A 21,948-nucleotide genomic window follows, 5' to 3' on the forward strand; every position below is an offset into this window, starting at 1 on the left:
TTACTATTCCAACACACAACAACACACTATCCAACACAACACAACACAGCTATCCAACACAACACACATCCAACAACAACACAACACTTCCAACAAAACAACAACCGCTATCCAACACAACACAACACGCTATCCACACACAACACAACACACTACACAACCAAACACAACACGCTACCAACACAACACAACCGCATCCAAACACACAACACAACACCAACACGCTATCCAACACAACACACCTATCCAACAACAACACAAAAACACAAACAGCTATCCAAACACCAACACGCTACCAAACACACAAAACACGCTATCAACACAACACAAACACACGCTATCAAACCAACACAACACAAACACGCTATCACAACACAACACAACACGCTATCCAACACAACACAACACAACACGCTATCCAACACACAACAACACAAACACGCTATCCAACACACACCACACATCCAACAAACCACAACACAACACAACCACAACACCACGCTATCAACAACACAACACGCTATCCAACACAACACACACAACACGTATCCAACACAACACAACACGCTATCCAACACACACACAAACACGCTTCCAACCCAACACACACACAACAGCTATCCAACACAACACAACACAAACACCATCCACACCACACACATCCAAACAACACGCTATCACACAAACACAACACAACACACTATCCAACACAACACAACACGCTATCCAACACAACACAACACGCTATCCAACACAACACAACACACTATCCAACACAACACAACACAACACGCTATCCAACACAACACAACACGCTATCCAACACAACACAACACAACACAACACAACACAACACAACACAACACAACATGCTATCCAACACAACACAACACGCTAACAATGTGTCATTTGTGCCTGCTCTGATTTTATTAATACAGAAAAGTTGTCCACATCAGTCCACTGTGTGTGATTGACAGGTCTTTATGACGTCTGTCCTCATCAGTTCAGAGTTTCATCGTGGCTGTAAATCGACGTCATAGAACAAGTTCAAATTCAGAGATCAGAGTTTGATTAAAACTCTCGTTAGTCTGTGAGACAGTCCTGGAGATTCATGAGTTTTCTGACACAAGTAAAAGTTTGTTTAAAGATCTGACGCTGACATTTTCACGTTCGTTTGGACTTTAAACCAACAGTCATGAAACTAAATGATAAAGGGATGTTTGAAGAATTATCTGATTTAATATTTAAAGTTTAGAGTTAATAACAAAATGTTTGGAGACAGAACTGAGCTCATGATGGACAGTCATTGATTAAAAAACTAGTTTGATCATTTAGAATAAAAAGTCTTGTTTTGTTTGTCTCATTTTAACAAGTTTAGAATAAATTATTTTGATAAAATCACTGATCTGATACCTGTGATGGCAATAAAAAACTGATCACCTGATAACTTACCCTGACCCCGCCCTCCTATCTGACCCCGCCTCTCCTCCTCGACCCCGCCCCTCTCCTCCCTGACCCCGCCCCTCAGTCCAGAGGAACATGCTGGACTTCCCTCAGCACGTCTCTCCGAGTAAGGAGGTCCGAACGGCGAGCACCGAGGCCGACAAGCGTCTGTCTGAGTTCGACGTGGAGATGAGCATGAGGGAGGACGTCTACCTGAGGATCGTCGCTCTGGAGGTGAGCTGACGGAGAGAGAGCTGATTGGTCGGCTTTCACTGATGAACATTTGACTTCTGCTCACGACTTCATGAAATTTCCTCAGGTCACTGCTCTGAATGGACACTAGGTGGCAGCGTGAGACGTGAAAAGATGATTAATATTTACTTTAATATTTAAGTCAAATCTGAATATCAGATTCACTTTAGTTAGTGTCTTTTTTAAGAAGGTTGTGGACGTGTAAAACAAACTAATGAAGCTCCATGTTTCTGACCTCTGTCGATTCTTCATCAGTTCTTCTTCTTCTTCATCAGTTCTTCTTCTTCATTGGTTCTGAAGGTTTTTCTTGTTTCTGCAGAAGAAGGTCGACGCCGAGACCCTCACTGCTGAGTCCAAACGCTACATGGAGCGTCTGATCAAACTGGGCAAGAGGAACGGCCTCCACCTGTCCAAAGAGAAGCAAGAGGTGAACGCTCAGTCCTGAATCTGAACCTGTACGGACCCGGACCAGCTTTAGGTGGTCCACTACAAACCAGATCCACTACAAACCAGATCCACTACAAACCAGATCCACTACAAACCAGGTCCACTAGCAACCAGGTCCACTACAAACCAGGTCCCCTAGCAACCAGGTCCACTATAAACCAGATCCACTAGCAACCAGGTCCACTAGCAACCAGGTCCCCAAGCAACCAGGTCCACTACAAACCAGGTCCCCTAGCAACCAGGTCCACTACAAACCAGATCCACTAGCAACCAGGTCCCCTAGCAACCAGGTCCACTACAAACCAGGTCCCCTAGCAACCAGGTCCACTACAAACCAGGTCCACTAGCAACCAGGTCCCCTAGCAACCAGGTCCACTACAAACCAGGTCCCCTAGCAACCAGGTCCAATACAAACCAGGTCCCCTAGCAACCAGGTCCCCTAGCAACCAGGTCCACTACAAACCAGGTCCCCTAGCAACCAGGTCCACTACAAACCAGGTCCACTAGCAACCAGGTCCACTAGCAACCAGGTCCACTACAAACCAGGTCCCCTAGCAACCAGGTCCCCTACAAACCAGGTCCCCTAGCAACCAGGTCCACTATAAACCAGATCCACTAGCAACCAGGTCCCCTAGCAACCAGGTCCACTACAAACCAGGTCCCCTAGCAACCAGGTCCACTACAAACCAGGTCTACTTACAACCAGGTCCACTACAAACCAGGTCTACTTACAACCAGGTCCACATCTGTTACGTTTTTACCACCAGCAGGACTTCAGATCTCCCTTCAGTCCTTCAGACTGAATCATCTGCTGACACAGCGCCATCTATTGAAGGTGCAGATGAATCAGTCGACAGGACTTGATGGATGAACTCGACTCTCGGTGGCTCACAGTGTGAAGGTCCATGTCGTGTTGGTATCAGGTGGTATCAGGTGTTTTCAGGTGTTTGGACTCTGATCCCTCTCATCTCTGCTCCAACAGGAGATCAAGACCATCAAGAAGAAGCTGAGCAACCTGTGCATCGACTTCAACAAGAACCTGAACGAGGACACGACCTGTCTGTCCTTCAGCAGAGATGAACTGGGTGAGTCCGCCGCTCCGTCAACCTTCAGCCGGTCCCGCCCGGTTCTGCTCTCTTGTTGAGTCATGACCCGTGTCGGTTTCAGGCGGACTCCCTGAGGACTTCCTGAGCTCTCTGGAGCCGGACGGAGACAAGCTGAAGGTCACCCTCAAGTATCCTCATTACTTCCCCACCATGAAGAAATGCTTCGTCCCAGAGACCCGCAGGAAGTTGGAGGAGGCGTTCAACTCGCGCTGCAAGGAGGTGAGGCGGGAAGGGAACGGGCCCGTGTGGTACTTTGATTAGATCGGCGCTGATACAGAAAGAAGTATCAGGAAGGACGAATGGTGTGGTAATGTCTCTGAAGAAGCAGATCTCTGATCTGAGAACATGGTCACGTATCTGTCAGGTGAACTGAAGGTTAATTGGAGGTTAATTGGAGGTTCTGTTTGTGTTTTCAGGAGAACTCAAACATCCTGAAGGAGCTGGTGCAGCTTCGGGCTCAGAAGAGTTCTCTGCTCGGCTTCACCACCCACGCCGACTTCGTCCTGGAAATGAACATGGCTAAATCTGGGAAGAACGTGGCCGGCTTCCTGGGTGAGTGAATCAACACAACAGGTCACATGTTCGATTTCACGGACGCTCGAGCTTCGTCTCTCCGTGAGTCTTGTCGTGAAACGTCTCTTCTGTCTGTCGGCTCGTTCAGAGGAGCTGGCTCGTAAGCTGAAGCCTCTTGGTGATGAAGAGCGCTCGGTCATCCTCAAACTGAAGGAGAAGGAGTGTCAGAAGAGAAACCTGCCCTTCAACGGAGAGCTGCACGCCTGGGACACTCGATATTTCATGACCCAGGTACGAGCCGCACACCTGAGATACCTGAAGAGCTGTTAAAGACAGATTCAGTGCTTCACTCTTCTTCCTCCTCTCAGGTGGAGGAGACTCAGTATGCTGTGGACCAGAACCTGCTCAAGGAGTACTTCCCCATGGAGGTGGTGACTCAGGGTCTGTTGGACATCTACCAGGAGCTCCTCTGTCTGTCCTTCGAGCTGGTGGACGGCGCCCCCGTCTGGCACCCAGACGTCACTCTGTACTGCGTGAAGGACCGCAGCAGCGGTCAGGTGGTGGGTCAGTTCTACCTGGACCTGCACCCCAGGTGAGTCCTCAGCCGTGCGGCAGAACGTGTCACGTGTCTTTAACGGGGTCGATGACATCGTCTCTGCTCGTGTGCGTCCTGTGCAGGGAGGGGAAGTACGGCCACGCCGCCTGCTTCGGCCTGCAGCCCGGCTGTCTGCTGCCCGACGGCACGCGGCAGATGTCCGTGGCGGCCATGGTGGCCAACTTCAGCAAGCCGACGGCCGACGCCCCGTCGCTCCTGCAGCACGACGAGGTGGAGACGTACTTCCACGAGTTCGGACACGTCATGCACCAACTCTGCGCCAAGGTCAGCTGATAAACCAGAAAGTGTTTCCTGGTCATTGAGTCAGATCAGTGTTCTGATCCGAGTGTGACGGGTTCGCAGGCGGACTACGCCATGTTCAGCGGGACTCACGTGGAGCGGGACTTTGTGGAGGCGCCGTCTCAGATGTTGGAGAACTGGGTGTGGGAGCGCGAGCCTCTGCTGAGGATGTCCAAACACTACAAGACCGGCGCCGCCATCCCCGACGAGCTGCTCGACAAACTCATGAAGTCCCGCCTCGCCAACACCGGTGCGCCCTGAACAGGAAGTTGCTGCTTTCGTCCGACGCTTGTTGCTCACTGTTGCTATGGTAACCATGACCCTCTCTCTCCGCAGGTCTGTTTAACCTGAGGCAGATCGTTCTGGCTAAAGTGGATCAGGCTCTGCACACCAGGAACGGACTCGACCCGGCAGAGGAGTACGGGCGCCTCAGTCAGGAGGTTCTGGGGATCCCGGCGTCACCTGGTACCTTTTTATTTAAATATTTACAGTCAGACTTCCTCCTCGCCGCCTCGTCTCTTCTCGTGTCTCTGACCTTTGACCTTTACGTCTTTCTTCATAGGCACCAACATGCCGGCGACCTTCGGGCACCTGGCCGGCGGTTACGACGCTCAGTACTACGGTTACCTGTGGAGCGAGGTGTTCTCCATGGACATGTTCTCCACTCGCTTCAAACAAGATGGGATCATGAACCCAAAGGTCAGAACACAGAACTGCCACAGAACCGGCCAGTTTAGAACCTGAAAGGAATCAATGACGTGATGAAGGATCAGAGATAATTTAACAAAGGTTACAAACCAGGCCTGGTCTCCGGGTGGTTCTGGACCTCCTGAACTTAACATCCAAACCTCATCGTGTTGCATTCTCAGATTCTGTTCATGTTTTTCTGGAGTCATGAGCTCTAACTTCTTTCAGCCCGACCCAAAGCCTGACTCACATGCCCCGGAGAACCAGACGGCGTGCCGGTCTTCATGAAAACTCATTAATTCTGAAAAACAGAGCAGACTAAATTTCAAGTGAACGCAGCACGAAACCAGCCGACTGTCCCTGAACGTCACATCAAGAACCTCCATGTTTATCTCAGATCGTCCTCACAGAGGAGAGACCACAGTGGTCCTTCAAAATAAAAGCGTTCTTTAAATGTTGTAGATTGTTAAATTCATCGTGTGAATGTTTATCGTCAGTGTTTAGCCTAGCTTAGCACAAAGACTGGAAGCAGGGGCAAAGTGTTCAGGACACTGATTGCTGTCTTCTGATTGGTCCTCAGGTCGGTCTGGACTACAGGAAGTTCATCCTGCAGCCCGGCGGCTCCGAGGACGCCTCTGAGATGTTGAGGAAGTTCCTCGGGCGCGAGCCCAAACAGGAAGCGTTCCTCCTGAGTAAAGGACTGATGGTGGAGCAGAACACCGGCACGCCGTGTCCCTGCTGACCAATCACAGGAGCCGGCTCCGCCCCCTCAGAAGAACGAACTGAAAGTTTTCTAGAAAAAAAAAAACGAGTTAACAGCGTGGAAAAATAAAATGATTTGAGGTGACGTCCTGTGTGTCTCAATCACTCCTGAGAGCGACCCGACGGGTCGGACCAGAACCCAACACGCACCGGTGCATTTCAAAATAAAAGCTGCAGTTCCTATAACGTCCACTAGATGTCGCTGTGATTGAAGTGAATGAGAAAACAAGTTCAGTGTCTACTCGTGAAGCTTTCAAGTTTTGATTGACAGGTGTCAACATCTTTTTGCCCATATTAGGATTTCCTGGCTGGAGTGTGTGAGCACAGACAGACAGGTACAGGTGAGGTTCAGGTGTCCCAGCTGGAGCTCATGATGTAACATCCTCAGAGAGTTTCACGTCAACATCTTTAGAATAAAAACAGCCTGAAGGTGAAAAAGAACAAACAGACTGGACGTCATTGAAAACAACAACTCTTCACCTTCATCAGTTATTTATACTTTTATATATATATACTTTTAAACTGTAACGTTTATATTAATCTTCTGTATAACGACATATTCCAGTTTTTAACTGATGTCACGAGTCATTTAAACTTCACATTGTTTCTTTTTGAAAATCGTACAGGTCAAAAGATGAAAACTGACATTTGTTTCTAATAATCACAATAACTTAAATCATCAGTTGAATCTGGATCAGAACCATCAGAACCTCATTTCAGCCGCTGAACAACAGATCCAACTGTTTTAGCAGCTAACAGCTGAAATAAGAAGTCGTGCATAATTTATGTGACTGCTGTGAAAACACACCTGCATGCTGTCTCAGGTGTGTGAGTCACATGATCAGAGGACTGTAACTGTCTGCAGGTGCAGCAGATGTTCTCCGGCTCTACAGTAACTTTGTTATCCTCATTATCGCCTCGCCTTCGTCTTGTGTAATTAGTGCTGAGCTGCACCTGTGAGCGCAGCCCCCCAGGGGGCGCTGAGTCCCACAGGCCTCGCTTAGTCAACACTCAGGTGAGTTCAACGCTGAGCAGGTATGATCAGTGGGCAAACCCAAAGACATGATTCATCGTTCAGCAACACGACAGCGTCCCAAATAATTCTTCTGTACACAGACAGGTTTAGCCTAGCTTAGCATAAAGACTGGAAGTGAAGGGAAACTGCTAGCCGAGCTCCATCAAAACAGTTAACTACATTACTGCAACATTAACTCTGATACAGCTGATTCAGTTTGAGTGATGAGAAGCTGACCCAGGCTTTGATTTGTGGTGGATTATTAAAAACATGGAATAACACTGAACAAACATCAGGACAGGTAGACGGCAGGTACAACAGCAGGTGAGGTGGGAGGACCGGTTGTCCTGGAGGAAACTCTCAGAGGGAAACAAACAGGCAGGAGACTGAAGAGCAGCTGAGGGAGGATCAGTCGACCAGAGAGCTCCGAGGAAGAAGACGGAGAGGACAGAGAGGACGAAGAGGACAGAGAGGACAGAGAGGACAGAGAGGACGAAGAGGACGAAGAGGACAGAGAGGACGAAGAGGACGAAGAGGACAGAGAGGACAAAGAGGACGAAGAGGACGAAGAGGACGAAGAGGACAAAGAGGACAGAGAGGACGAAGAGGACGAAGAGGACAGAGAGGACAGAGAGGACGAAGAGGACAGAGAGGACAGAGAGGACAGAGAGGACAGTGGTCTGAGGGGTCAGGAGACGATGGCGGAGCGTCCAGCAGCTGACGTTGGAGATGTGAATCTGCAGGACGTCCTGAGAGGACGGACAGATGGAGACCAGAGGACGACCAACATGATCCGAGTGTTCATCAGCTCCACGTTCACAGGTCAGAGCAGTTTAACCTCCTGGTCCAGAGCCAGGTCCTGGTCCTGGTCCTGGTCCTGGTTCAGGTCCTCTGTTAAAGCTCAGTAAGGTTTTGAATTTGTGAACTGATGTGAAGAAATCAGTTTAAAGCTTCTTTGTTTTTAATATTTGGCACTTTTTAAGCAGCTTTAAACCATAAAACAGTTTGATGTTGTACAGCTGCTGTTTCTGTTTCACGCGTTCTTTGAAGGATTTTTCTGTTTTAACAGACACAGATATAAAATCATCCATGAGCTCTGAAAATTAACGTAAAATCAAAACCGAATCTATAAAAATGTCCAGAGTGGATATGACCTGAGAGCGTTACTCTGAGTATCAGCCCGGCTGCTGATACTCAGAGTAACAGCACGACCTGAGGTTAGCACAGGTAAACATGTTTAATATCATCAATAATATTATCATCATGATTGGTCTGATTAATGGTCGTGTATTGATTATTGACGGTGGCTGATCAGGTCTGTTGGTGGTTGGTTGATGTGTTCAGATATGAGCGGCGAGAGGAAGGCCCTGCTGGAGAAAGCTTACCCAGAAGTCTTTGCTTTCTGTCGCAGTCTGGGGCTGGTGTTTGAGGTCAGTGTTCTGTGTGTCCATGCAGTACATGTGCAGTTTTAATGAATATCAGCTCACTGATCAGCGAGGTCACTTCCTGTTCAGGTGGTGGATCTGCGTTGGGGGATTCGGAACGTTACGTCAGGAGACCACGAGGACTGTGAGATCTTCCTGCAGGAGATCCGCAGCTGTCAGAGGATTTCAGCCGGTCCCAACTTCATCGTGAGTCACCCCTTTAGAGAAAGTTATTCTAATTCTTTAAGTTTGTATGTCGTCATATACAAACGTTGTCATTTTCCTTCATCTGGGCTCCGAAGGCTCTGCTGGGGAACCGGTACGGCCCTCGAACTCTTCCTCGCCTCATCCCGGAGAAGCAGTTTGAAGCTCTTTTGTCCAAACTCTCCAAAAACCCTGAAGGCGTCAAGCAGCTGAGACAGTGGTTCTTAAAAGACAACAATGCTGTCCCACCCACCTACGTCCTCCAGCCAATCACGGCTCACTTCCCCCACTACAGCGACCTCCGACCTGAGACTGGGCCGCAGCGTGACAAGGACCTTCTTTCCTGGCGGGTCACAGAGACTCAACTGTTGCAGCTCCTACGCTCCGCCGCCGCAGACGCCAAGACAGCTGGTGACATCACAGCCGAGCAGGAACAAGAGTTCTTCACATCAGGTCAGCGACGCCGACAGTTTGTCCTTTGTTGTGTCAAAGTGTTTGAGATCTGAGCGTCTTCTTGTTCCTCGTCCGCAGTCACAGAGCAGGAGTTCGAGCAGGGTTTGTGGAAGGACAACAGCGAATCATCGGCTCTGCTCTTCGTCCGAGAGATTCCTCGCCAGCGCATGAGGGACGGTCCCAGGCGGTTCGCCAAGTTTATGGACCTGACTGCCGACGGCCTGCTGGACGCCGAAGCTCAGGGTCTCCTCACTAGCCTCAAGTCCCGCCTCTACACCTCGTCGCAGAAGATCCTGAACCTGCACTGCGTGGAGCTCAGCAAAGGAAGCATCGACCCCAAACGCAAAGAGCACGCTCAGTACCTGGACAGCGTCTGCGAGCAGTTCGTGACGCAGATGAAGGCCCGGATCGGAGCAGTGGCGGGTCCATCAGTGGACGGGAGGCGTGGGAGGACATGGGGAAGCATTGATGAAGGGACGATGGAAACGTCAGACTGGGTGGTTGAAGAGGCGGGACGGCACACCGCCATGAGCACCAAGCTGTCCAGAGGGCTCTACGGCAGGGAGGGGCTTCTGGGTAAGATCTGCTGCGCCATGTGGGAGTCCACCAACGTCCATCACAGCCCGCTGGTTGTTCACGGGGCCGCTGGGATGGGTAAGACGGCTCTGCTGTGCAAACTGGCGCAGGAGATGCGTGGCGTCCTGGAGGCCGGAGCGGTGGTGGTGATCAGGCTGCTGTCGGCTCGTCATCCTCAGAGACCTGACATCGACCACGTCCTCCGCAGCATCTGCTTCCAGATCTGTTTGGCTTGTGGTTTGGCTCCACCCTCGCCGCTGACGGCCAACAGTCACCTGGACCTGCTCCGATTCTTCAGGAACGTCCTCGATAAGATTTCCCAGCAGGGGAACACGCTCCTCGTCATCCTGGACGCGCTGGATCAGCTCTCAGACCAACACCGCGCCCACAAACTCTGCTGGCTGCCCACCAGCGTCCCGCCCAACGTCCACCTGGTGGTTTCCATGGATACCCACAGTGAAGCATTTGCTAGCATGCGGCTGAAGTCGGAGACTTTGGGGAATTTCTTTGAGGTGGAGCGTTTGTCTCGTGACGAAGGAAAACTGATCGTGGAGTCGAACCTGCGAGCGTCTCAGCGAGCGCTGACCCCGGAGCAGAGCGACGCCGTGCTGCGACACTTTGAGACGACCGGCTGTCCTCTGCACCTCAAACTGATGATGTCAGCGGCCAGACGCTGGACGTCCTTCACCCCGCTCGCAGACCTACACCTGGGCGCCAACACACAGGAAATGATGTCACAGTTCTTCCTGATGCTGGAGAAGAAACATGGGAAGCAGTTGGTGGGCGGGGCTTTAGGATACATCGCTCTGGCCAGGTGAGGTGACTGTCGTGTCGCGTACACGTAACTCTGTTATGTTATATTTTAAAATGAAGCGATCTGATTGGCTGTATTGTTTGTGTTCACGAGTCATGTGACTCCACAGGGAAGGTCTGCTGGAGGCTGAACTGCGTGATGTCATGTCCCTGGACGATGATGTCATCCGTGAGGTGTATGAGTTCTGCCTCCCTCCGACCCCCTCGTTGATCCGGCTGCCCCCCCTCCACTGGGCCCGTCTCAGACGGGACCTTGAGGATCAGCTGGAGGAGCGCTGGACGGGCGGGGTCGCCACCATCGCCTTCAACAACCGGTAACGAAGAGAAATGACCTCAGTCACTTAGGTCAAAGGTCAAACGATTGAGTGTGTGTGTGTGTGTGTGTGTGTGTGTGTGTGTCTGTGTGCAGGCACCTGTGTGAGGCGGTGTCGGCTCAGTATCTGACCTCAGAGCGACGAGGACGGAGCCTCAGGATCCTTGCCGAGTACTTCCTGGGTCGGTGGTCAGGCAAACTGAAGCCGGCATCTCTGCCGGGCCTGTCGCTGCTCCTGTCTGACAGAAAGGTACCAACCATGAAGGAACCATGATGGAACCATGAAGGAACCATGAAGGAACCATGATGGAACCATGAAGGAACCATCATGGAACCATGAAGGAACCATGAAGGAACCATCATGGAACCATGAAGGAACCATGAAGGAACCTTCACAGAACCATGGTTCCATCATGGTTCTGTGAAGGTTCTCAGGTGTTTTGTTGGATCAGAGTGAAAATCTGAATCGTGATTTTGTTCCTTTAAAAAATAAAAATTGACGAGTCAAGACAATCAAACAGGAAGTGACCAACAAACGTTCGTTTTTTAAACGTTGTCGTAACGTTCTGCCGTCTCGCTGAATGAATCAAAGTTCAAAGTTTATGATTAAAATCAGAAAAACTTTATTAACAAACTTTTAGTTTAAGATGAAATATTTAGTTTGACTTTGTATCAGAGTATTTGTACACGGTGGTATTTGTACTTTTACTGCATTCTGATTGGCTGTGATCCTTCCACAGGTCCCGCCCCAGCCTCTGTGGTTTGCTCCAGGATTGGCTAACATCAGGAAGCTCCAGGAGCTGACCTATCACCTGCTGCATGCCGGCCTGTGGGAGGAGCTGCAGCAGGAAGTCATCGGTGAGGCGCGGGAATATTTAAATATTCAATAATACGTCAGATTATGAATGACTGATGTCACGTGTCGGTCACGTGTCGGTCACGTGTCGGTCACGTGTCGGTCACGTGTTGGTCACGTGTTGGTCACGTGTTGGTCACGTGTTGGTGTTTCAGGCTGTGCTGAGTGGCTCTACTGTAAGAGCAGAGTGTGCGGGCTCTCCTCTGTGATCCACGACCTGGACCAGTGCTCCCAGTACATGGACTGCACTGAGACCAGGCTGGTCCGAGACACTCTGGTCCTGATGAAACCCAGTCTGGATTTCCTGGATGGTCACATGGGTCGGTCCAGAGTAAAGATTAGAAACATTTAAATCAAACTACAAAGAAACGTTCCTGAAACGTTGATGAAATGTTTCTGGTTTCAGACACATCTCTGTTTTACTCCGAGCTGTTGGCCAGACTCTGCTCTTTGGCCAAGCCTTTCCCCGCTGTGATTGGTCGGCTGTGTAGCCAATGTGAGGAGTGGTTACTGACGTGTCTCGAGCCGATCCTCGTTCCCAAGTGCAGCTTCCTGCAGCAGCCAGGGGGGGCGCTGCAGCACACACTGACTGCACTGCAGGGAGGTAAACAGTAGAGATAGATGATAGTAATAACAACAGGTGTGACAGCAGCAGGTTTCACCTGTCCTCGTGTCTTCAGGTGTTCTCTGTCAGGACGTCAGCCTGGAGGCGGAGCTTCTGGTTGCAGGTTCAGATGACGGAGTGGTGGCGGTCTGGAGTCTGGCTGACCAGCAGCTCATACACTCACTGCTGGGACACACAGGTCAGTCTGAGACGAGTCAACACGATCAATAACTATAATTAGAATTTTAATAATCGCATCTGTGTTTTCTGTAGGTCCAGTTCTGTCCGTCAAAGTGCATGACAGCTCCGCCCACTGTCTCTCATTGGCTGCTGATGGCTCTCTGAGGAGGTGGAGCCTGACAAATGGCCAACAGCTTCTCTGCATCCAGGAGGCGGTGCCTCTAGACTCCACCCCTTCATCAGTACACCTCCACCTGTCTGCACGGAGCCAGCTGCTGTTTGTCTACACCAGCGCACAGGTACCACGTATACTGTTATGTGCAGACTGTCCACTGTGAACCAGGACCTGAACCAGTACTCCCAGTTCATGGGCTGCACTGAGACCAGGCTGGTCCTGGTCCTGGTGAAACCCGGTGTGGATCTTGTCATTGTTCCAGGTGAAGGTGTGGAAGCTGGACGGCTCTGAGCTCCTCAGCAGCAGCAGCACTGATGAAGGGTCGGTGGTTCTGGGGGTTCTGGAGGACTCTGTGTTCTCTCTGTCTGGTTCTGGTCTGGTCCGAATATCTCGTCCTGTCGGTGGAACTCAGACTGTGGAGGCTCAGCTGGAAAACTCAGCAACTCGTCTGACTCTCGTGAACTCGGTTATGTTACCGAAACGTGAGAAAGTGTTTGTGGTTTCTAAAGAAGGATTCCTCCATCAGGTATGTGTCAGAACTCCACCCACCGGACCGGACCTCCAGAAACTAAAGAACATTTACTCAAGTACTGCACTGAAGTATGACCTTTAACTTCCTGTCTGCAGGTTTCCAGGACGGGGAAACAGACGGCCACCGAGTTTCCTGTCGCTCCTTCGTTACTTTCAGTGACTGAAGATGAGAAAATCCTGATAGCAGGTCGATCTGAACTCTTTGTCTTCAGTTTGAATTTGTTTATTTCATTGATTATTAGTGATTATTGTTCTCTGAGGTCAGACATCAAACAGACTTTAGAGCAGCATGGACAAAAGACAAAGTATTCCATCATATGTTGGCTTAAAACGCTCAGACGTGCCAAAAACCTGATATCGAAGGTGGGGTCTCTGATGAAGACACTGATGAAGACGTTGATGAAGACGTTGAAGTTGATGAAGACATTGAAGTTGATGAAGACGTTGATGAAGACGTTGAAGTTGATGAAGACGTTGATGAAGACGTTGATGAAGACGTTGATGAAGACATTGATGAAGACGTTGATGAAGATGTTGAAGTTGATGTTGGTGTTTGTTGTCTCTGTTGTCTTCAGGCAGCGATCGGACTTTGAGTCTCTTCAACATCGACACAGACTCTGTGGACAGATTCCTCGACCTCCAACACGACGACAGCGTTCTGTCCGCCTGCGTGTCGTCGGACTGCAGACAGCTCGTCTCCGGAGCTGCTGACCAGCTCATACGGGTAACACACACAAACACACACAAACACACACACGGTAACACACACAGACACACACACAAACACACACAAACACACACAAACACACACAGACACACACACAAACACACACACGGTAACACACACACAGTAACACACACAGTTGACAGTTAAAGATAATGCAGTTAGCTCAGCATGAGGCAGCAGTGTTCATCTCGTCAGATCTGGTCGGTGACGACCGGCGCCCTGATGGACTCTCTGTGCGGGTCCAACGCTCCCGTCACCTCGGTGCTTCTGTTTAACGGCTTCGTGGTTTCGTCCTCGACGGCCTCTTCCTGTATCCATGTTTGGAGTGTGACGTATGACACCCGCCACAAACCCACGGCCCACATCCCCGCCTGCTGCGCCCATGCCTCCGTCACTAAAGACGGCGATCAGATTTTCTACGTCCGGCACCCGAGCCAGAAAGAGGTCGTGAGCTGGAACAACAACACAGGTCAGACGGAGAGAATGAACATGTTTTCTATGAACCTGAGCTGGTACCGGTTCTGACCTCCTCCGGGTCTCCCTGCAGGTTCTCTGTCGGAGCGTTTGCCGGTCTCTGCTGAGGTTTGCTGCCTGGAGTTAGCTCAGCACAAACGGCTGCTGCTCTGCGGTCTGACCACCGGTACCGTCCTCATCTACCCGTTAGCCCTGCCTCAGGAGACGCTCTGCATCCCCCCACCAGAGAGCCTGTCCAGGGTGCTCTGCCTGGCCGTCAGCCACCAGGAGAAGCACGTGGCGGTGGCCTACGAGGACTCTGTGTCTCTGTTCGAGATCACCACCAGAGACAGCTTCCCCACGGTGGAGGGACCCCTGCAGGCGTTCTCCCTGTCCCTGCTCCACGCCCCGCTGTCCTCCATGGCCCTGCTGTCCGACCGCAGGCTGCTGTACGGGACGAGCTGCGGGGGGGTGAAGCTCTGCGACTTCCGTGGTGGCAGCAGTTCAGACCTGGAGCCTCATCGCAGCAGAGTGACCTGTGTGACGGCCAGTAACTGGGGGACGCACGCCCTGGTGGGCTCTGAGGATGCCGTGCAGAGGCTGTGGGCTCTGAACCCAGTGGTCCTGGACCACACCATGGAGTACAAGGTCAGAGCTACTGAGTGTCTGCAACAGACCAGCAGACAGTTTGACAGAGGGTTATAACGATGTAACCACAGTTTGGTTCTTGATGTTCAGGGGTTTTTCTTCGAGGGCATCCTCTGTGCTGCGTTCTCTGAGAGCGACCAGGTCGTCTTCACCGGATCTCAGGACAGAACCGTCAAAGTGTGGAACGTCGCTACAGGTAAAGATGAGGTCCGACACGTTTACAACCAAAACACGACACCTGAGGTGGCGCTGAACGCTGAGCACAGTTTTCCATTACTTAAAGAGTCTATATATACAGCTAATATTATCATAATATATATAATATCCATCTATAATATATATATATATATTATATTATATTCAACACCACTAGGTGTCGCACAAGAGCACAGAGCCTCAGACTGAAACAACGAACGCTACAGAACCAGAACCAGAATTTCACCTCACAGATGAAACACACGACAAACAAAATAAAAACTAAATAAAACTCATTCAAACAATCTTCATTTGGTCAGAATAGTCAGATGTGAAAACTCCACTGGCTGCAACCAAGCGGCAAACTCCATGTCTGGGATCCATAAGTCCCCATGTCCAAATGTCCAACTTCACAGCAGAAATAAACATGTTTACAGCCTGGTACAGGTGAATTTATATACAACTCACCTGTTCAGGTTATATTAAGGCTTAATGTTATGCAGGGTTAAGAGCGGGGACGCTTTGATTGACAGGTGGGTGTGGTCACAGATGCAACCAGGCGTCATTCAGCCTCCTCAGCTCCATCAGTGCTCCACGTCTTTGTTCCAGGCTGTAAACGTTTGTTTCTGCTGTCGGACTTTTGATCGGGCCTCGCCTGCTTGTGTCTCTTCCTGTCAGGAAACCTTCTCTACGTTCAGTACGTCTACTCGCCCGTCATCAAGATGGTGACCTTCAGGAACGGCTTCGTGGCGTTGTCTCAGCAGGGCTCCGTCATCAGGGAGGTGTTTCACTGTCCAGACCACATCAGCCCGGACTACAACCCGCTGAGGAACGTCAGGGCTCAGTACCGGGTCACCTCCAGGGAGAAGAACCAGGACGGCCAGCAGAGCGCTGTGTCCGAACTCCAGGACTTCAACCCGGCCCAGTTCAACCTGAACCTCATGAGCATGCTCAAAGCCAAACCCTCGTCCACCTGCCTCATCCTGTAGGACACCAACATGGACCTCAGGACCTCCAGAGACCTCCAGGGCCTCGGAGGACAAATCTGTTTTTATTGTTAAGAAATGAATTCATGTTACACACTGTAAACACAAACATTATGTATCTAACTTATTTATTTAGAAATGAAACTGAGACAAATGTTTTAAATGAAGTTCATGTTTGAGATGATCAGACGAGACGTGGACGTTTAGATCCAGATCAGATCCCAGATCATCGTCACAGATCAGGTGAGTGTTTGATTGAACGTGTCACTAACGAGCTTCCTGAGTCTGAGGTTAGAAAAACGATTCTTCTTAATGAATCAGCTGACGAGGACCGTTAGCTGTTAGCCTTTAGCATTACTGTGAATCACAAACGAAGCTCGTCAGCAGCTGAGTCAGCGTTTCATCAGTCGAGGACGTTTAATGAGTCACTGAAAGTCTCCAAACATTAAACCAGCGAGTCGGCAACTTTGTAACAGCCAAACATCAACAAGGTCACCAACAGCAGCTAACGGACTGAGCTAACATGAGCTAACAGCAGCTAACAGACTGAGCTAACATGAGCTAACAGCAGCTAACAGACTGAGCTAACATGAGCTAACAGCAGCTAACAGACTGAGCTAACATGAGCTAACAGCAGCTAACAGACTGAGCTAACATGAGCTAACAGCAGCTAACAGACTGAGCTAACATGAGCTAACAGCAGCTAACAGACTGAGCTAACATGAGCTAACAGCAGCTAACAGACTGAGCTAACATGAGCTAACAGCAGCTAACAGACTGAGCTAACATGAGCTAACAGCAGCTAACAGACTGAGCTAACATGAGCTAACAGCAGCTAACAGACTGAGCTAACATGAGCTAACAGCAGCTAACAGACTGAGCTAACATGAGCTAACAGCAGCTAACAGACTGAGCTAACATGAGCTAACAGCAGCTAACAGACTGAGCTAACATGAGCTAACAGCAGCTAACAGACTGAGCTAACATGAGCTAACAGCAGCTAACAGACTGAGCTAACATGAGCTAACAGCAGCTAACAGACTGAGCTAACATGAGCTAACAGCAGCTACAGCTGTCAGCAGTTTACTTCACTGTCCATCATAAACTCTGTAAATCACAGAGAGTTGAGGCGGAGCAGCCGGAGGACATCAGAGGGAAAACCAGAAAACATTTCCTCCATAAAATATGATCCAGTTTCACCAGAATCAGTGAAATAGTTGCTGCTGTGTGTGTGTGTGTGTGTGTGTGTGTGTGTGTGTGTGTGTGTGTGTGTGGTCATAAAGTCAGCAGAGCAGATCACGACATAAGTTGAACATTGACAGAAGTTACCTGACAAACACCTGAACTGAAGCTGCTCTGAGCTCGTCTTGTATTTCTCTGTTTCTCAGTCGACGGTCGCCATGGGAAAACTTTGTGCCGTGACTTCCTGTTTGTTTGTGACAGTGGCAGCCGTGACAGCGCAGACAGGTAAGAACACAGGTGAGCAGACAGGTGAGCAGACAGGTGAGACTGAAAGCAAAGTTAGACTAACGAGCCGTGAATGTGATCAGCACTGTCTGCACCATGTTTATTTTATACACAGATGTAAAATATGTTTATTACTAATCATTAATCTGTAAAATGAGATTATCAATAACAAACAGTTTAAATCACGTGACGAAGAAAACAGAAAATCATTTTTCAGGCTCAGAAATCAACAAATCGAGCAGAGACGATTCACTCATTAAAAATCAGTTTGAATTCTAAAGACGTGAAATCATCTTCATGAGCTGGAACTGAATCTGTTTGATTGTTTGTGAATCAAAAGTTTTTATTTGATTCATTAAAAAATAATTAGATGAAAAATGTTCCCGTTAATGTGATTATCAGTGATTAGTCATCAGATCATAAAACACAGACACACACCTCGTTTACACATTTACTGACGTCCTGTTACTTTAAATGAATATTTTATAATTAGGGCTGTCAATCGATTAAAAAACAACAACTAATTAATCGCAAAAAATTCTGTAATTAATCACGATTAATCTATCAATAAATGTATCAATAAATGAATTGCATTTTTCTGAGACTGAAGCTTATAATGAATATTTATTTATGTAAAATGATCAAATTAATGTAGAATAAACACAGAGAAAGTATATTTAAATTCATTCATTTTATTGGCTTAAGGTGCACATATGCACAGTGCTAATAGAAAAAAAGCCAGAATGAGGAAATATACTGAGGAGTGCCACACTCCTGTAGTGTAGACTGGGTGTTTTTCTTTGAGGTGATATGTTAAAGTCGTGATACTTCTGTGGAATTTAAATTCGGCTTTGCAAACTGTGCAAATTGCCTTGTTTTTGTCCAACGAGCAGTCGGGCAACTTTTTAAAATGAAATGTTCCCCCTTAAAGTCCGTCCTTATCCATCTTTACACCACAGACTCTCCTTTAGTTAGGATAGATCATAGACATATATACACAGACTCTCCTTTAGTTAGGATAGATCATAGACATATATACACAGACATGTATAAACAGGCATATATACATAGACAGATATACATGTCTATGTATATCTGTCTATGTATCTATGTATATGTGTCTATGTATATGTGTCTATGTATATGTGTATATGTGTATATGTATATATGTATATATGTATATGTATATGTGTCTATGGGATAGACGTTTGACCGTGCATGTGACCAAAGGTTATGGGTCAGCCGCCACCGGAAGTAAACAAAACCACGTTAATTGCGCTAACTTTTTTTAACGTGTTAATTTTGACAGTACTATTTATAATACAATAATATATAATAGAAATATATAATATTATAAAAGTCACGATTAAACATCATGTACTCTGAAATATTCATGTAAGGTACTTCAACTTTCAGTATTTCATTTTGTATTTTCGATTTTTACTTCATGACATTTCAGACAACGTTAATCTGACAGCTGTTTGTTTACATTTGTTTCATTAACAAATTCATTATTTCACACAGATGAATCAAATCAAATCAGATTTTATTTTTTATTTTATTTTTGAGAGAGAAGTGATTCTTTAATAAACAGATTAAAGACATTCGGACGTATTTGTCATTAACCTCTGACCTCTGACCTCTGACCTGCAGCTCAGCCTCAGATGGAGCGTCTGCTTCCTCAGTGGCTCACCGGCATCATCGCTGTCTCGGCCTTCCTCTTCGTCGTCTTCGTCACCTTCCTGGTGAAGAAAGCGTGGTGTGAAGATCCCGACAGGCCGTCAGTCACTCACATTTCAATGATTTAGATTATACACTGTATAAAATAAAGCTGGATATCTGTGTGCTGACACTTTGTCTATGTGCAGGAGGAAGAAGGTCGAGGCCTCAGAGAGACAAAATGACGTCGCCATGACGACCAGAAACACCTATGCCACGTCGCTGGACATGGACAGGTGAGACGACAGCTGATCACCTGGACAAACAGGAAGTGCAGGCAGCGAGTTTTTGATGATGATGATGATGATGATGAGGATGATGATGATGATGTTGTGTGTGCAGGAGGAAGAGCAGTGTGACGTCAGACGGGAACACCTACGAGACGACTCTGGACATGGTCAGGTGAGACAGACTTTAACATTAAACACTGATGATGATGATGATGATGATGACGATGACGACGACGACGACGATGGTGATGATGATGATGATGATGATGATGATGATGATGATGACGACGATGGTGGTGATGATGGTGATGATGATGACGATGACGACGATGGTGGTGATGATGGTGATGATGATGATGGCGACGTGTGTGCAGGAGGAAGAGCAGCGTGACGTCAGACGGGAACACCTACGAGACGACTCTGGACATGGTCAGGTGAGACAGACTTTAATATCAAACACTGACGTTACTTCTGCATCAACATTAATTGTTTATGATTTAAACAAGTAATGACTGTGTGTGTGTGTGTGTGTGTGTGTGTGTGCGTGTGCGTGTGTGTGTGTCCGTCAGGAGCAAAGATGGCAGAAACGCCTTCAACAATCCGGCGGTCGACACCAGTGATGACAAAGTTTCCTCCCTGTGATCTGATTGGCTGTCAGTTTATCTACAGATGGTGTCTTTGTTTTGTCGTATCTGATGTCCCAGACAGGTGGAGCTTACGAATAATGAAGAAATGAATGATGAGTCATGTGTTCACATCTCTGATCTTTGATCAGTGAACTACAGACTGATTAATAATTAACATAAAGTGGTTTAAGCTCACACAGACGAGCTTCAGATTAAAGTTCAGACTAACTAAACTGATCTGAGTTCAGATTTCTGTTTTAGTGAGCACGCCAACTCTGATATCTGCAATAAACATAAACATATTAAAACATATAACTGTCATTTCTTCACATTCTGCTGACTCTGAAACTCAAACATGTCGCAGCCTCAAAGCTGAAGAAGGAAGAAGGAAAGGGTAGAAGGAAGAAGGAAAGGACAGAAGGAAGAAGGAAAGGGAAGAAGGAAAGGACAGAAGGAAGAAGGACAGAAGGAAGAAAGAAAGGACAGAAGGAAGAAGGACAGAGGAAGAAAGAAAGGACAGAAGGAAGAAGGAAAGGACAGAAGAAAGAAGGAAAGGACAGAAGGAAGAAGGACAGAGGAAGAAGGAAAGGACAGAAGGAAGAAGGACAGAGGAAGAAAGAAAGGACAGAAGGAAGAAGGAAAGGACAGGAGGAAGAAAGAAAGGACAGAAGGAAGAAGGACAGGACAGAGGAAGAAGGAAAGGACAGAAAAAAAGACAGAGGAAGAAGGAAAGGACAGAGGAAGAAAGAAAGGACAGAAGGAGAAGGAAGAAGGAAAGAACAGAAAGAAGAAGGAAAGGACAGAAGGAAGAAGGAAAGGACAGAAGGAAGAAGGAAAGGACAGAAAGAAGAAGGACAGAGGAAGAAAGAAAGGACATAAGGAAGAAGGACAGAGGAAGGAAGAAAGGACAGAAGAAAGAAGGAAAGGACAGAAGAAAGAAGGAAGAAGGAAAGGACAGAAGGAAGAAGGACAGAGGAAGAAAGAAAGGACATAAGGAAGAAGGACAGAAGGAAGAAAGAAAGGACAGAAGGAAGAAAGAAAGGACAGAAGGAAGACAGAAGGAAGAAGGAAAGGACAGAAGGAAGAAGGAAAGGACAGAAGGAAAAAGGAAAGGACAGAAGGAAGAAGGAAAGGGCAGAAGGAGAAGGAAGACAGAAGGAAGAAGGAAAGGACAGAAGGAAGAAAGGACAGAAGGAAGAAGGAAAGGACAGAAAAAAGGACAGAGGAAGAAAGAAAGAACAGAAGAAAGAAAGAAAGGAGAGAAGGAAGAAGGAAATGACAGAAGGAAGAAGAAAAGGACAGAAGGAAGAAGGAAAGGACAGAAGCAAGAAGGACAGAGGAAAAAGGAAAGTTTGTTTGATCTTTGGAGAGGTTTGACATCAGAAACACGTTGATGGTTTAAACATCTGCAGCTGTGATGCTGAACCTCAGTCTGACCCTGAAACTCCGTCACGTGCCACCTGAAACTGAATTGGAGTCATTTAGATTTGAATTTGAATTGTTCAATTTGAATCACTGCATTGAAAAACTAAATCTGAATTGTAAATTGAAATTTAATTTATTAGTTTGGAACTGAACATTCTCACAATTCAAATTCAATTTTCTGTGACAAACATCCAGGTGAGGCAGAGCAATGAGCGCAGGTACA

The 21,948-nt window shown here is 47.9% G+C and overlaps 3 protein-coding genes across 8 annotated transcripts in view; all 3 read left to right on the forward strand.

The window, feature by feature from the left end:
* Positions 1-6,190, forward strand: part of thop1 (thimet oligopeptidase 1) — a 9,631-nt gene extending 3,441 nt beyond the window's left edge. Inside the window, exons 3-14 of the mRNA XM_010751631.3 lie at positions 1,529-1,677; positions 2,015-2,122; positions 3,125-3,227; positions 3,310-3,467; positions 3,665-3,800; positions 3,910-4,052; positions 4,130-4,353; positions 4,440-4,641; positions 4,720-4,906; positions 4,993-5,121; positions 5,219-5,355; positions 5,924-6,190. Of these exons, the coding sequence (XP_010749933.1) occupies positions 1,529-1,677; positions 2,015-2,122; positions 3,125-3,227; positions 3,310-3,467; positions 3,665-3,800; positions 3,910-4,052; positions 4,130-4,353; positions 4,440-4,641; positions 4,720-4,906; positions 4,993-5,121; positions 5,219-5,355; positions 5,924-6,085 (1,838 nt within the window). The 3' untranslated portion in view covers positions 6,086-6,190. The remainder of the gene's footprint in view (positions 1-1,528; positions 1,678-2,014; positions 2,123-3,124; positions 3,228-3,309; positions 3,468-3,664; positions 3,801-3,909; positions 4,053-4,129; positions 4,354-4,439; positions 4,642-4,719; positions 4,907-4,992; positions 5,122-5,218; positions 5,356-5,923) is intronic.
* Positions 6,191-7,760: 1,570 nt separating this feature from the next.
* Positions 7,761-16,293, forward strand: nwd1 (NACHT and WD repeat domain containing 1). The gene is made up of 19 exons (XM_027290605.1): positions 7,761-7,942; positions 8,465-8,550; positions 8,635-8,751; positions 8,847-9,201; positions 9,280-10,591; positions 10,701-10,904; positions 11,000-11,153; positions 11,644-11,761; positions 11,915-12,079; positions 12,166-12,363; positions 12,440-12,562; positions 12,637-12,842; positions 12,981-13,244; positions 13,346-13,436; positions 13,825-13,973; positions 14,172-14,445; positions 14,524-15,077; positions 15,168-15,273; positions 15,951-16,293. Exons 1-19 carry the CDS (start codon positions 7,819-7,821, stop codon positions 16,259-16,261), a joined length of 4,911 nt encoding a protein of 1,636 aa, XP_027146406.1. The 5' UTR covers positions 7,761-7,818; the 3' UTR covers positions 16,262-16,293.
* A 97-nt stretch (positions 16,294-16,390) lies between these two features.
* Positions 16,391-20,610, forward strand: pdzk1ip1 (PDZK1 interacting protein 1). 6 transcript variants are annotated; one of them, XM_027290608.1, is made up of 7 exons: positions 16,391-16,501; positions 17,647-17,761; positions 19,379-19,505; positions 19,594-19,680; positions 19,787-19,846; positions 20,049-20,108; positions 20,244-20,610. In XM_027290608.1, the coding sequence occupies exons 2-7, from the start codon at positions 17,659-17,661 to the stop codon at positions 20,314-20,316; spliced, it is 510 nt and encodes a 169-aa protein (XP_027146409.1). In that variant the 5' UTR covers positions 16,391-16,501; positions 17,647-17,658; the 3' UTR covers positions 20,317-20,610. The 6 variants fall into 6 exon arrangements, with proteins under 6 accessions (XP_027146409.1, XP_027146412.1, XP_019109412.2 ...); XM_027290611.1 differs by having other exon boundaries at positions 17,647-17,725; XM_019253867.2 differs by lacking the exon at positions 16,391-16,501 and having other exon boundaries at positions 17,541-17,761.
* Positions 20,611-21,948: the final 1,338 nt, after the last annotated feature.

The sequence above is a fragment of the Larimichthys crocea genome, chromosome XVII (assembly GCF_000972845.2).
Source record: "Larimichthys crocea isolate SSNF chromosome XVII, L_crocea_2.0, whole genome shotgun sequence".
Classification (NCBI taxonomy): Eukaryota; Metazoa; Chordata; class Actinopteri; family Sciaenidae; genus Larimichthys; species Larimichthys crocea.